At 44.7% G+C, this 14,999-nt stretch overlaps 1 protein-coding gene across 1 annotated transcript in view; it reads left to right on the forward strand.

Moving 5' to 3' along the window:
• The first annotated feature begins 5,320 nt into the window (after positions 1–5,320).
• Positions 5,321–14,999, forward strand: part of st8sia4 (ST8 alpha-N-acetyl-neuraminide alpha-2,8-sialyltransferase 4) — a 31,775-nt gene continuing 22,096 nt past the window's right edge. The window contains exon 1 of the mRNA XM_064307719.1: positions 5,321–5,599. Coding sequence (XP_064163789.1) covers positions 5,487–5,599 — 113 coding nt within the window. The 5' untranslated portion in view covers positions 5,321–5,486. The remainder of the gene's footprint in view (positions 5,600–14,999) is intronic.

Raw genomic sequence — 14,999 nt, forward strand, 5'->3', positions numbered from 1 at the left:
TCCCCACCCTGGGCGTGTCGAAGTGTCCCTGAGCAAGACACCTAACCCCTAACCGCTCTGGTGAATGCGAGGCATCAATTGTAAAGCGCTTTGGATGAAAAGCGCTATATAAACGCAGTCCATTTTACCAAAGCTTTTGCGGGTACAGCTAATTACGGGGCCCTTGCCCGTCGTAAATCTGCCGATAGGCGTGGCCTCGCACTGTTCCCGCGCTCGGCCCACATTGCTCACTGAACGTCCGACAGCCCGTTGCAGCCCCGTTCTCTTTCAGACCCCCCTCTAGCGCCTCATCGACCGGAGGTCATGGTAAATGGTAAATGGACTGCATTTATATAGCGCTTTTATCCAAAGCGCTTTACAATTGATGCCTCTCATTAACCAGAGCATTTAGGGGTTAGGTGTCTTGCTCAAGGACACTTCGACACACCCAGGGTGGGGCTCGAACCGGCAACCCTCCGACTGCCAGACAACCGCTCTTACCTCCTGAGCTATGTCGCCCCATAGCTCAGGAGGTCATCATTTACTGTCCCTGTACATCAGGGGCGGTCACACCGAGTCCCTAGGGGGCCGTGGTGTCCGCCGCGGGGTTTTTTTTGTGTTTTCCTTTCGATCAGCCGCCAATTTTAGCCTTGAGAACAAGGCGTGACGATTCATTATTAGCCAATCAATGACTTCGATGAGACGCTTGTGCTGAGAATACCCCCCCCCCCCCCAAAAAAAACAGCAGCAGACACTGCGGAACCTCCTGGACTGGAGCTTGACACCTGTGTTCTACATCGTTGTTGTTCACATCTTTGTAGTCTGTAAATATCATAGATTAACATATCATTTTTAAACCTGAAAATATAGAACATTCAGCTGTGTGTGTATTTTAGAGTGGTTCCATATGAGTCAAAGAGGTGTTTACATAATTTTCGTTGTTTTGTATATACAGTATATATAAGTTGTACTGTAGTAATTTGTACATTAAAAGTCTCTCCGGATATTTTTACATCTTCCTCCCACTTGTACTACTGTGCTTAGTATGTCCACTACAGAGTACCAATATCAACAGCAGCAGTGGTAATTTCATTATTATTATGATTATGATTTGGATTAGGATTATGATGACAATGAGGATTATTATTATTAGTGTTGTTGTTGTTATCAAGTGCTAGCTGAAACGTCTTGCTCGTGAAGCTCCAGCAGCAGGCCCAGGGCCGAATCGTGAGGCACCATACGGTCAGTCTCTGCGGTCGATGGGACCCTCTGCGCTATGTACTCTGCTCCAGGAGGGTCGATCTTCTTCTTTAGCTCAAGGAGGTTGACTGAGCCGGGGATCTTTCCCGCGTACTCCTCCAATCCCTTTTTTGATAACCCGCAAGCACTCCGATGATTACGGGTTCATTCCACACATCCTGCCTGTTTCAATCTCTAGGTGTTTATAACTGAACTGTCCCCCCCCCCCCCCCCGACCATTATTGAGGTGTTGGTCTGATGGTGCTGTCATGTCCGTACATTTGCTGGATTTATCCTTGTGGAGTGTAATCACTACGTCAGGCCCGTTGGCTGATAGTTCTCTATCTGTGCATATTATAGCAGTCAGCAGCCACACTGCCATGCACCCTGCTCCTGCTGAGTGGCTGATGCTAAGCAAGTGTGGGCTTGGTTAGTATTTTGGATGGGAGACCACCTGGGAAAACTAAGTTGCTGCTGGAAGTGGTGTTGGTGGGCCAGCAGGGGGCACTCTCCCCTCTGGCCAAATAAACCCCAATGCCCCAGTGCAGTGACGGGGACTCTGTGCTGTAGGAAATGTCACCTTTCGGATGAGACGTTAAACCGAGGTCCTGACTCACTGTGGTCACTAAAGACCCCATGACTCTTATCGCAAAGAGTAGGGGGGTTCCCCGGTGTCCTGGCTAAATTTCCAAGCTGGCTTTCTCAAACTTGCCACCTAATCATCCCCTGATTTAATTAGCTATAAAAATGTTCTCTCCCTCTCCACCTTAGCTGATGTGTGGTGAGTGAATCTGGTGCAAAAATGGCTGCCGTGCATCACCCAGGTGGATGCTATACATTGGTGGTCGGTGTGGTGAGGTCCCACCCATGACTGTAAAGCACTTCGAGCGTTCAGAATAGTGCTATTTAAATGCAGTGATTCATTGATTCGTTCCTCGGTATAGTTTGTTTGGGGGAGGCCTCTCATCCACCTGAATTCCTGGGGAGGGCGAGTCAGTCTACGTCGGCCCTTGGACGATGCGTTTTTGTGATGATGAGGAATTTCATTTTATTTTATTTTTTTTGTGTTTTAGTGTCTGGCTTCTTGATTTCGCTCATTTTTCAGTTTATTTTCTTGAAAGTACCTCATGTGACTACTGGGACAGCTCAGGTGTAAATGGCCTCAAATCCGTCGGCAGCTTTTAAGCTCACTTTTGGGAATAATTTGGCGGTAGAGGTCTTTTCTCACTCTGTCTTTCGCGACAGCATGTTGTGTACAGCCACCTTCACTGACTCCAATGTACTTGTACGTGCCCTCTCCTGTTCTTTGATTCAGGTGTTGGCATCACATTTGTAAAGTAAAACTTGAACTCTAGCCATGTTTTTAATATGAAACTTTTATTTTCCTGCTGCCATCTTGACCAGGACTCCCTAGCAGAAGAGATATTGTATCTCAATGGGACCTTCCTGGTTAAATAAAGGATAATAAATAATAAATAAATAATAAATAAATAAATAAATTTTAATCGTGACACTAAATTTATTTACAAATGTTCAGTGGGCCGGCCAGCTGGTGATTGTCATATCTGGGCATAGTTTTTTTAAACTCATCCATGCAGAAAAGGTAGTTAACTTTCTAACTCTGGGTTTTATAACTCACTCTAAGTCCTTTCATTTAGCTGTGAGCTCAGTGGCACGAGAGCAAGGTAGAAGTGGAGAGAGATGCTTTTTGATGTTATTACGCCCCAATGTTATTGACCCTTCAGCATTGGTCATCGCAGGACAGATCTTATAGACTTCCATGCACGTTATGATCCATGCCGAAAGCTTTCCGTAGTCTAACCAGGCCCTCTTTAGATTATTTTTCCTGGTCTAAATTCACCCAAAATTATCTTGTTTATCAAGAGGTGGTCTTTACTGTACGTCCATGGCTTCTCCTCTTGCATCCTTTGTATTCTGATGGTAGAGTGTGTGTGTTCTTCCTGTAATTATCATAGATGTGAAGACCGTACACATGGCTTTGTATCTTCAGTCTTTGGTAGTCAATACGTAAGACCCACAATAAGCCATTCAGGTGTTTCTGCTGGGGAGTTTGATTGATGCTTTTTTTGCACACTTTTGGCAGGACTTTGTGGATGCTTACGAGATATTTCAAACATTGTCTTCCCCAGAATATTTTTAATTGCCGGTTTTATTGATGGTATAGGTAGTCTGTTCAACATTCACTGCTCTCTGTGGCTGGCTGTACACATCTTTGCACAAGTCCTCTTGTTTTTTATTCACTCTGTGTCTTTATTTAGCGAGTTGTCATTTTGAAAGACGTTACTCCAGAAGTCGACAACTTCTCCAGGTGGTGGTGGTGGTTCATCCACATCAATCTTTTTTCTTTTATTTCTCAGCAGAACTTTGTTTTTGCATCCTCTTTGAAGGTCTCATTCTGCCTGAAATATTTGTTTCTCTTTTCAAATCTTCAGACTCTTTGTGCTTCTGCTTGAATTCGCTGTTTTAGCGTTTCTCTGGCAGGTGATAAGTCTTCAGCCTTCTTGATGCCATAACATTTTTCAATTTGTTTTCTTTTTCTTTCTTTGATGTTTGAGCCTTTCTGTATTACTGTCAAGACTGATATTCCACTTGAGATTGAAGGCTTTTTTTCTTCTTCTCAATTTTTGCTTTCCAAGAAGGTCTCCTTTCTCTTGTTTTTTTCTTTTGAGTTTTGGAACTATTTTGTCAGTGAGTGTTGAAGTAGCACCATATTCACTTTGGCAGATGTCAATCACGCTGGGTGTTCCGTTGATGTCTTCTTTGATTTCTTTAATAGCTTCATTAGCAGTGTCGATTGCAGCACTGACGCAGCGATCTTTCTTTATCTTTGGCAAGAATCTTGTCTCAGCCGTTTGTTGTTTTTTTTCACAGTACAGTACTCTCGGCCGTGTGTGTTTCCGTGATGTTTCGCGTAAGTTCACCGCTATCCGTTGTAGCATCAAGAGGTGTCATCGTTAGTATTTTTAACTTCTTTTGCAGTTGCTGAATTCTAGGTGATGTGCGGGAGGGTGTTTTGCCTAGCATTCGCTTTTATGATATCAGGGAGCATCAGTGTCAGTGAGCCGTTTGCCCCAGAGACTGTTTCCTCTCTATTAAGTCTCCCTCCTTATTGGCTAGTTTGCTAGCATCGTGGTATGGTCGCTTAGTTTGGTTCTTTCGACTTGACGTCGTAGGTTTCAATGGTGGTGGTTGTTTCTGATGGCTTAGAAGCGGCAGCATAGTGTGCCTCCATAATTTATTTATTCTCATCCCATTTCAGTCCATTTCTGTCATGTTTGTTCAAGGGTTGTTTTGGGCGTTAGTATTCAGAAGGTCTCTTTGAAGAATGTCCTTTGAATGGTTGTCCTCTGGTACTCCTTGTTGGGTAGAGTTTGTCCTAGATATCCCAGCAAACAATGTTATAACATTGCCACTACATGGCAGCAACATTGCGATAATGTTTTGTGTTAGCTATTATTTTAAGCCAGCTTCCCCGATCATGGTCCTTGTTTATCCGCGCGACCACATGAAAATCTAGTGGTGCGCAGCTTTGTCATATCTGTATCGGTGCTCGTGCTCCTGAGCCGTTACTGGGCACTGCCAGCTCGAGCCAGCTGAGCTCACACCTCGCAAGGGTTACTACTCCCTGAAGTAGCCTAGTAGTTATTAATTACTGCCCGTTACCGTTTTATTATTATTATTATTATTATTATTATTATAGCAGTGGTAATAGTAGTAGAAGTAGTAGTAGTCGTAGCAGCTGTTTTTAGGACCAGCTACTGTATCCATCAATAAATGTAGCCTAAATATCTATTTAAAGACATTTGCTCATAAAATAACCGGAAACGTTCCAAAAATCTACAAATTACAACAACTTACCTAAACATCACGGCCTGTGCTACGGTACTCAAACTTTCCGTCGCGGCCGTCATATCTATTACATTCGCCGCTCTGCACGCGCAGTCAGCGACTGATCTCATAACTTCAAACACCAGCGTACACACCTATCTCCGTAGCTCATTGGCTACGCGGTCCGTCCTATTTGCATGTGTGAAATAGGATAATGTGATTGGACGAATGCCATTTCAATCACTGAGCGGGGTTTCGGAGGCCGGGTTAGCTGTGCAGCTGCTGAGTAAGTCATGGTAATGCGTGCAACAGCGAGGAGACTGCCACAAGCGAGCAAGAAAAAAATCTGGCTAATGTTAGATTTAATAAAAAATAGACACTATTAAGGATTCTTATCTTCATTTAACTCTGCTTGCAAAATGCGACTGACGCGGAAACGGTGGACTATCTGCACGATAAGCATCCTTCTGATTTTCTATAAGACAAAAGAAATAACAAGAAGTGATGAACATCAGGAAGCTCAACTCACGGGGTAATGTTAGCTAAGCTACGTTCTCTATTGCCACTATAGGGCTTCTTAATTAGCCTATTGATCTACCAGTGAATCGATGTGATATGAAATGCCTTTCCCCCCCATAACGATATAAGGAGTACGTCTTTACTGTGCATTGTTTTTCTTTCTTTGTCTAAAAGTGTTGCATTTATTTATATAGACAGCTAGCTAGCAGTGTGTATCGTAGAAGCTAGGGTCCTGCAAATGGTCCAGCCCTTGGTAATTGTATTGGGACGGACTCATGTATTCCTTTGTTTGCCCAGAATTTGCTCTCACATTTATCGCTCACATACTTAGTCCCGTCAAGTTCAGTCGTGTTCATCTGGCACGTTTGTGTATTCCAGTTTTCGTGTTGTAGGCTAATTATGGAGGAATACTTAAGTTATTTCCATTTTTAGTGTGAATTGCGGAAAACGTGTGCTGTGCGAATGAATCAGACCGTCTGTCTCCCTCTCTTTTCTTAGGTTGGCTCGTTACTCAGGTAGACTACGCTGGGACAGTTCCGTCGTAATTTACAAATAAAATCACGCAATGAGATTTTAAAATGACCTTATTTAACGGCTTTGAATACGACTCCAAAGACGTTGACGAAAATAGTGATTTATAAAAATGCCGTTAAAGGTGGCACTTCCGTGAAGTTAATATACTAAAAGAATTTGATTTTTTTTTTTTGGCTGTGCTGCAGGAAATGTGATCCTTTTAAAGAAAGTTACCTCCACAGCTTGTAGGCCAGTTTACAGTTTTCTTGATCGCATACTGTAGTGTGCCAGTGACCGCTTGTATGGTGAAAACAACCAGATTTATCCAAGAATTGTTCTGGGGGAAAAAATACAAAGTGATTTTCATCACAAAGCTAGTTGCATCTGAATGTTGACTTGAAGACTACTGAAAGCTATTTTGTGGAGAAGAAAAGAATGGGAGAAAGTGTGTGCTTATTTGGCAAGACCCTGATGTCATTCGATAGGTACGGAAAGAAAATGTGATTTGTATCTTGTGCAAACATGTCTGAATGGAAATTACCTTCTTGAGTTCATCAGGAAGTGACGAGAAAAACAGAATTTGTCCAAGTGGAGGGCGCACCAACAAAAGCAGTTTAGTCCGAATAACATGTGGTGTGAATTATTGATTAGCCTGCATTGTGTACATGATACTGCTTTAACAATAATAATGGTAATAATAATTTCTGCACATCTGGATTTTACTAACTAAACTTACTGTAGAAGAGGTGTCTTGCTCAGGGTCCATTGGAGTCGTTGTGTGCTTGAAGCTGCAAGCTTTATTTGCATCTCTAGACTGCTGTTATGTTATGTCATGTCCCACAAATATTTGAATGGTCAGTTGCATGGCCTGTAAAGCACACAGCTTGGTTGATCTCTTCCTGGAGGTGTTGTGGATTTCTGAGAGGGAGCTAGATTTCTGAGAGGGAGATAAGGCTACAGCTTGTGTGGCCGTCCTGGTGTGTGTGTGTGTGTGTGTGTGCGTGCGTGCGTGCGTGCGTGCGTGCGTGTGCGCGCGCGTGTCTGTGTGTCTGTGCTTGCGTGTGTCTGTGTGCGTGTGTGTGCACGTGCGTGTCTGTCTGTCTGTCTGTGTGTGCGTGTGTGTATGTGTGTGTGTGAGTCCGTGCGTGTCTGTGTGTGTGTCTGTGCGTGCGTGTGTCTGTGTGCGTGTGTGTGCACGTGCGTGTCTGTCTGTCTGTCTGTCTGTGTGTGTGTGTGTGTGTGTGTGTGTGTGTGTGTGTGTGCGTGTCTGTGCGTGTGTGCGGGTGTGCGTGCGTGCGTGTGTGCGTGCGTGCGTGCGTGTCTGTGTGTGCGTGTCTGTGTGTGTGTGCGTGCATGTGTGTGTCTGTGTGTGTGCGTGTCAGGGTGTGCGTGCGTGTGCGTGCGTGCCTGCCTGTGTGTTGGCAGTTAGGAGAAGGTGGCGTTTGGAGGGTAGAGAGCAGCCCTGACGTTTGCCCTGTGAGCGAAAATTATCTGCAAGATCTGCGGTTTCCTTTTCTCGTTCAACTCACGCTCTTGCACGAGTCTTCAAAGCAAAAACAGGAAAACACTCTCTGGCCCGGGAGTCGATGAGTCTGACGCTTCTGACACCACAGAATGCCAGTGAACTGCCACCATCTACTCCAGCCATGTTTGATTGTGGCAGTCAGTGTAATTTTAAAGAGTTTTGGCTTTTGCATTAGAAAAAACCAAAACATATTTATACATTGAATTGAATAAACATTTTATCGACTGAAACAGCTTTACTGTAGCACCAGCTGTGGCACCACCCCCAAGATAACGGCTGGTCCCATCCTGGCCACCCCCAACGGACAATTTTCAGGTCCTGTCACTGTGACAGAGACGGGCAGCTGATTAAACCGTAAGGGAGGCTAGTGCACAGAGGCTGAAGATGCCAACGGAGCCGCACTGCTAAACGTCAGCTTGAGAAACATGCAGTGCAACTGACCTGTGTTGCAGTTAAGATGGCACCCTGATGGGTCGGCAATTATAAGGATATTTTTAATCCTAATTGTGACCCTAATCCCCCCCCCCCCCCCACCCCCCATTCACTCAGAATTCCATTTGAATTCTTAAAATTTTTTACATTTTTTTTTTTTTTACACGTTTTCTTCCTACATGACAGATAGCTAAACAGGATTTGACCCAGGCGATATAAAAAGACGAAAGTGTAAAAATGCCACATTGTTTTTTTACGAGGGCGCCGCTGTCTGACAGAGTGAGGACGAGCCCCGCCGCTTCATCCTCCTCCAGCCTTTAACCCCCGTGCCTGTTGCCACGGCCATTTTGAATTGATGTCCATGACAGAACGCGGGTCGTGGGTGAAGGATTCGGTGCACAGAAACGCAGCCCCCCCCCCCCGCCCCCTCCCTCTCCCCTGGTGCGCTTTTTTCACCATGGTGATTGTAAGGGTAAAAAATGTTGCTGGCAAGCGGATGACATTTATGCTCTGTGAATGATATTCGTTCGGCTGGTCTTTTAAAATGTTGACTTGCAGACCAGTTCCCTTTTAGTTTCGTTCGCTTTTCAAAGAAGTAGTAAATTAATATTTTTTAAAATTTCTTTTTATCTATTTCCTGGAAATTTCAAACGAACCATCGCAGCTATCGGTACGGGGTACCTTAAATCTTGATCTCCAGTGTCTTCAATCTGAAGTAGGCTAACGCTGATGTTCACAAAGGGAACGAAACCACTGACTCAATGGGTATTTTTAGCCTGTTCACTCTGTCAAGGATATTGCTAGAAAAGAGTGCCGGCGTTGTTCCTATGGATCAGTACTGTTCTGTCCCGAGAGTACACTGACTGATCATGAATAAATTCATGAATTAATCCATGGCCGGCGTTGCTCATTCAGACCTAATGGCCAAATACGACATGTCTGTTGAGGATGGCCGGGCGGGTTTATTCTAAATCCGCTCGTATCCACAGACTGACGACCGGCGGGCATCCCGCTGATCGTGTTCAGCAGTTCTGTAATGTCTTTAGTAGCTCTGCAGTGTGCTCAGCAGTTCTACACTGTGTTCAGCAGTTCTGTAATGTCTTTAGTAGCTCTGCAGTGTGCTAAGCAGTTTTACACTGTGTTCAGCAGTTCTGCCATTTGCTCAGCAGTTCGGTTTTCAGCAGGTCTGTAACGTGCTCAGCAGCTTGGCAATATGCTCAACAGCTCTGCATGGTGCTCAGTAGCTCAGCACGGTGTACAGTAGCTCTGTAATGCCCTCAGTAGCTCTGCATTGTTTAGCAGCTCAGCACTGTGCTCAGTAGCTCTGTAATGTGTTCAGTAGCACTGCAATGTGCTTTGTAGCTCAGCACTGTGTTTGGCAGTTCTGTAATGTGTTAAGTTGCTCTACACTGTGGGCAGTAGCTCTGCAATGTGCTCAATAGCTCTGCACTGTGCTCAGTAGCTCTGTAATGTGTTCAGTAGCTCTGCATTGTGCTCAGTACCTCAGTAATGTGCTCAGTACCTCAATAATGTGTTCAGTAGCTCTGCAATGTGCTCAGTAGCCCTGCAATGTATTCAGTACCTCAGTAATGTGTTCAGTAGCTCTGCAATGTGCTCAGTAGCTCTGCGCTGTGTTCAGTAGCTCAGTAATGTGTTCACTACCTCAGTAATGTGTTCAGTAGCTCTGCAATATGCTCAGTAGCTCTGCGCTGTGTTCAGTAGCTCTGTAATGTGTTCACTACCTCAGTAATGTGTTCAGTAGCTCTGCAATGTGTTCAGTAGCTCTGCAATGTTCTCAGTAGCTCTGCAATGTGCCAGACAGAGGAAGAGCTCAGCCGTCGATGAGGGCAGCTTGGCACAGGTCCCATTTCACAGAAGGCAAAGACACCCAGTTTACTTTTGACTTATTTAGCAGGCAGTGCCATCCCGGGATGGATTGCAGCAATGCAAACCCTGTGTGATGTAAGCTGGTGAGTGTTACATCACGATGCATCAGTCCAATGAGCAACGAGTGATGCAATTTCACATTTGGCTTGGCTTCATCCTGATGTGGTGGAATTCCCGTTCCGTGTGTTTACACAAACAAAATGGATGAAAGAGAAGCAGAGGAACAGAGCGCGTACTCCCTCTCCTCCTCCTGCAGCAGGAGAGAGAGAGAGAGAGAGCACGAGCGAGTGTGTGTATGTGCTCTACCTGGCATCACCTGGGACACTGCTTTTTTTTTTTTTTAGCACCGCAAGATGCAGCTGTAACAACTTCCAAAAAAAAAAAAAAAAAGTTTTCTGGAATTTCTCCTCATTGAATCAGACAGCGATGTCACAACGGCTTACACTGGGGGGGGGGGCTGCTGCAGGTTCAATTCTCCCTGCCTTTGCCTTTGTACCCTCGGGTAAGGTTCCTAACCTGCGCTGCTTCAGTAAATGTTTCTGTACACAACACCCTGCAAGTCATCATGGTGCTGTTATGTGTGCGGTTATCCACAGCAGTGTGCACAGAAAAGGATTTTCATGGTGTGTGAAAATCCTTTTCTGTGCACACTGCTGTGGATAACCGCACACATAACAGCACCATGATGACTTGCAGGGTGTTGTGTACAGAAATGAACCACTTCCTATTGTGTAGTATTGGAATGACCATTACATTACAGGCATTTAGCAGAAGCTCTTATCCAGAGTGACCTACACAACTTTTACATATTTATACAGCTGGATATATACCGACGCAATGCAGGTTAAGTACTTTGCTCAAGGGTACAATGTCAGTGTCCTACCTGGGAATCGAACCTGACCAAGTCCTTACCCATTATACTACACTGCCACCCCAATGACCAGACTTCAAGTAGCCTACCTGGGAAGTCTAACCTAAGTTCATCTTATTATGCATTATGCATTTGGATTCATCTGGTACTTTTGCATCCGGAATAAAGACTCTCATATTGACAGTGACCAGTTCCGACAGTGTAATATTGGTGAGATTCATGCAGGCCTGCTCTTTCCGATGGGAAATTTATTACCTTGTAACCGTACTGCTATGTGATGTGTATTTTAAACGAGCGGACAAGCAGCGCTGCTGAACTAATCCTCGCCTTATTGAAACAGGAAGGGATACATGACATGGACACTGCATGGGAAAATAAATGTAAAAAAAAAATGTGAAGATTTCTCAGAACTGAATTCAAAAGTTTAGGAACAAAAGCACAACACTCCCGTGGAGTATGCAAGAATGCCTTCCTGTGATAAGGAAGAATAGGATTGTCGTTTTCAATTTAGCACCTTTGAAAATGAGATGGGTGTGGAGAGAACTGACACACGGATTCTGTAGATTCGCCAGGTACTGAACTCCTGCTTTCCTTGCCCTCCTCTCTGTTTACTGACTAGTGGAGGATCCAGTTGGTATCAGAAGTTTTAGCATAGCCATTGCCCACTCATGCCCCTTAAAAATTTTTTTTAACAAATTTGACTTTCAGACACAGGCTTGCATTACAGACACAGGCTTTAGTCTTATAGACACATGTTTTAGCCTTACAGACACAGGCTATAGTCTTACAGACACAGGCTGGCCTTACAGACACAGGCTTTAGTCTTATAGACACATGTTTTAGCCTTACAGACACAGGCTATAGTCTTACAGACACAGGTTGGCCTTACAGACACAGGCTATAGTCTTACAGACACAGGCTGGCCTTACAGACACAGGCTATAGTCTTACAGACACAGGCTGGCCTTACAGACACAGGTTATAGTCTTACAGACACAGGTTTTAGCCTGACAGACATAGGCTGTAGTCTTGCAGACACAGGTTTTAGTCTTACAGACACAGGCTATAGTCTTATAGACACATGTTTTAGCCTGACAGACATAGGCTGTAGTCTTGCAGACACAGGTTTTAGTCTTACAGACACAGGCTATAGTCTTATAGACACATGTTTTAGCCTTACAGACATAGGCTATAGTCTTACAGACACAGGCTATAGTCTTATAGACACATGTTTTAGCCTTACAGAGATAGGCTATAGTCTTACACACACAGGCTGGCCTTAGAGACACAGGCTATAGTCTTACAGACACAGGCTGGCCTTACAGACACAGGCTATAGTCTTATAGACACAGGTTTTAGCCTTACAGACACAGACTATAGTCTTATAGACAGGCTTTCGGGTCACAGACATAGGCTTTAATCTTATAGACACATGTTTTAGCCTTACAGACATAGGCTATAGTCTTACAGACAGGTTTTAGCCTTACAGACATAGGCTATAGTCTCACAGACACAGGCTGGCCTTACAGACACAGGCTATAGTCTTACAGACACAGGTTTTAGCCTTACAGACACAGGCTATAGTCTTACAGACACAGGCTGGCCTTACAGACACAGGCTAAAGCCTTACAGACACAGGCTGGCCTTACAGACACAGGCTATAGTCTTACAGACACAGGCTGGCCTTACAGACACAGGCTAAAGCCTTACAGACACAGGCTGGCCTTACAGACACACGCTATAGTCTTACAGACACAGGCTTTTTGTCTTACAGACACAGGCTGGCCTTACAGACACAGGCTATAGTCTTACAGACACAGGTTTTGGGGTCACAGACACAGGCTTTTGCGTGACATACCCTGGCTTTAGCCTTGTCATGTATTGAATGTGAGCTTGGATATATCACCAATCAACAAATTGCCTCCATTTTCAGACCTTCTTAAAATCATCATGCAGATAAGAGCCACAATTAGGGCTCGCTTTAGTAAATTAGACAGAATACTTAAGTGGCCAAAATCTCTACCTTGTTTTAGCAAGTTCATCCCAGGTACATACTGCATGTACCAAAAAGGAAAGTTGCGGAGGAGACATAATCCCCTTAAATATCCCCTTTGTGACTGCGCGACACATCCAGCATGGTTACCGTGACCTTGAAACAGCCTGCTGTGGCATTTGAAATGCAGTCACAGCCCTCCCAGTGAGTCTGTCCTTTTCCGAAATGAACTGCGCTGCCCGAAAAAACGCGTCGAAGGTCTGGAGGGTTGTCAGCTTTCAGCTGTTGTGGCTGCCGGAGAGCGCGCTGTCAGTTTTAATGGAATTCTTTCTCTTTCTGGGTGCCTGAAATGTCCGTCACGGAGCCTAAAAGGAAACCCCACCATTCCGTACGACCCGTTTCCAAAAATAAGGCGCTGAATTATCCATTTTCTTTGTAGCCCGAGTACTTTTATTTTTTTATTGAAGTCCAATTAATTGTATGGTAAATGGACTGCATTTATATAGCGCTTTTATCCAAAGCGCTTTACAATTGATGCCTCTCATTCGCCAGAGCAGTTGAGGATTAGGTGCCTTGCTGAAGGACACTTTGACATGCCCAGGGCGGGGTTTGAACCGGCAACCCTCCGACTGCCAGACAAGCGGTCTTACCTCCTGAGCTATGTCACCCCCGTAAGGGGGCGTCGTATAAGCTGTACTTGCTGTCATACCTGTTGTACACGCTAAACATAGGTCACTATTCAAATGGTACACGGACTGCATTTATATAGCGCTTGTATCCAAAGCGCTTCACAATTGATGCCTCTCCATTCACCCATTCGCACACACACCAACGGTGAAAGGCTGCCATTCAAGGGGCCAATCAGCTCGTTGGGAGAAATTTTGGGTAAGGTGTCTTGCTCAGGGACACTTTGACACACCCAGGGCGGGGGATCGACCCGGAAACCCTCCTACTGCCAGACAACCGCTCTTAACTACTGAGCTATGTCGCCCCGTTCGGGGATTTTGAACAGCCTTATGCAATTATAAGAATGTTAACCTTCGCATTTTTATGTGTAGTATAATTTTGGGAAATGTATACATACATTTTCTTTTTATAGCGATCTAAAATGCTGTTACCGATGCCATTAGAATCCCTCGTTGTGTTTGTTCGTGATTCAGATGTCACAGAGAAGGGTAGCCTAAATATACCATCTGCGAAACGGAGGCAAAAGAAGTTCTGTGGGTGAAAATCAATGCGAAGAGTTGCAGCTGTGCTAACCGGCAGAATGATGGAAACCCGCGCGTGCAGTAGGCGGTTGCGCAACACAACCACAGATTTTCCGTATGTTTTTTTTAAATAAATCTGTGAATTTCCGGTTCTTATCACATCTTGCTTTGATTGTTCGTTCGTATTTAATCCGGTCCCTAAAGCCTGCATATTTATTGTTTTGTTCCGTTTTGCTACATGGAAAGGCTTTGAAAGTAATTTCGGTGTGGGAGGAATATACCGTGTCAATGCAAGTGCAGCCTAACGCATGGGCCTGTACGGAGCGACAGAATCGCAAGTAGGTCAACAAAAAACGGCTCCGCGGCGCGAAATGCAAGGGTTATTTGCATAACAATCAAGGCACTGCACCAGTCAAAAGTTTGAGTGCGCTTGTTGGGGAAGCTAGATTTTTTTTTCAAAATTGGTGGTAGTTTTATGTCGCACTTGTTTCTGTAAATTTCTTTAAAAAAAAAAAACCAAAACGAACAAGATCAGACATGATGGGGTGTGAGCAGACACTGATGATGTCCGTCTGCCTAAAACTGCCCCCGTCCTTGGGTAGCGCTATGGGTAATTATCTGCCCCCCTGATGGGTTCCATGCCCCTGTCACAGTCGTGGTGTGATACCCCACCCTGGGGCTCATCCACACCCTGGAACCGTATCGTAAAGGGGTCTGGTCTGACACTCAGATCACCCCCCTGTACCTTGATGCTTTGGGGTGACACTGTTTTTTGGGGTTCGGCCCACTTGGTTACTATCTTTGGAACAGGACTGGAAGGAAATCAACAGCCTTTGAGTGGGGTTTGAAGTCGGCCTGAATATCAGTTTCAGTTCTGCAAGGTCGTTTCAGTTAAAGGTCTAAAAATATACGACTTGTTTTTTTTAAATTTTTATATTCTGGTTGTTTGTGCTTTTAAGGTGTCAAAATAAAAGTCTATTGATTA

Source organism: Anguilla rostrata, chromosome 14 (genome assembly GCF_018555375.3).
Source record: "Anguilla rostrata isolate EN2019 chromosome 14, ASM1855537v3, whole genome shotgun sequence".
Classification (NCBI taxonomy): domain Eukaryota; kingdom Metazoa; phylum Chordata; class Actinopteri; order Anguilliformes; family Anguillidae; genus Anguilla; species Anguilla rostrata.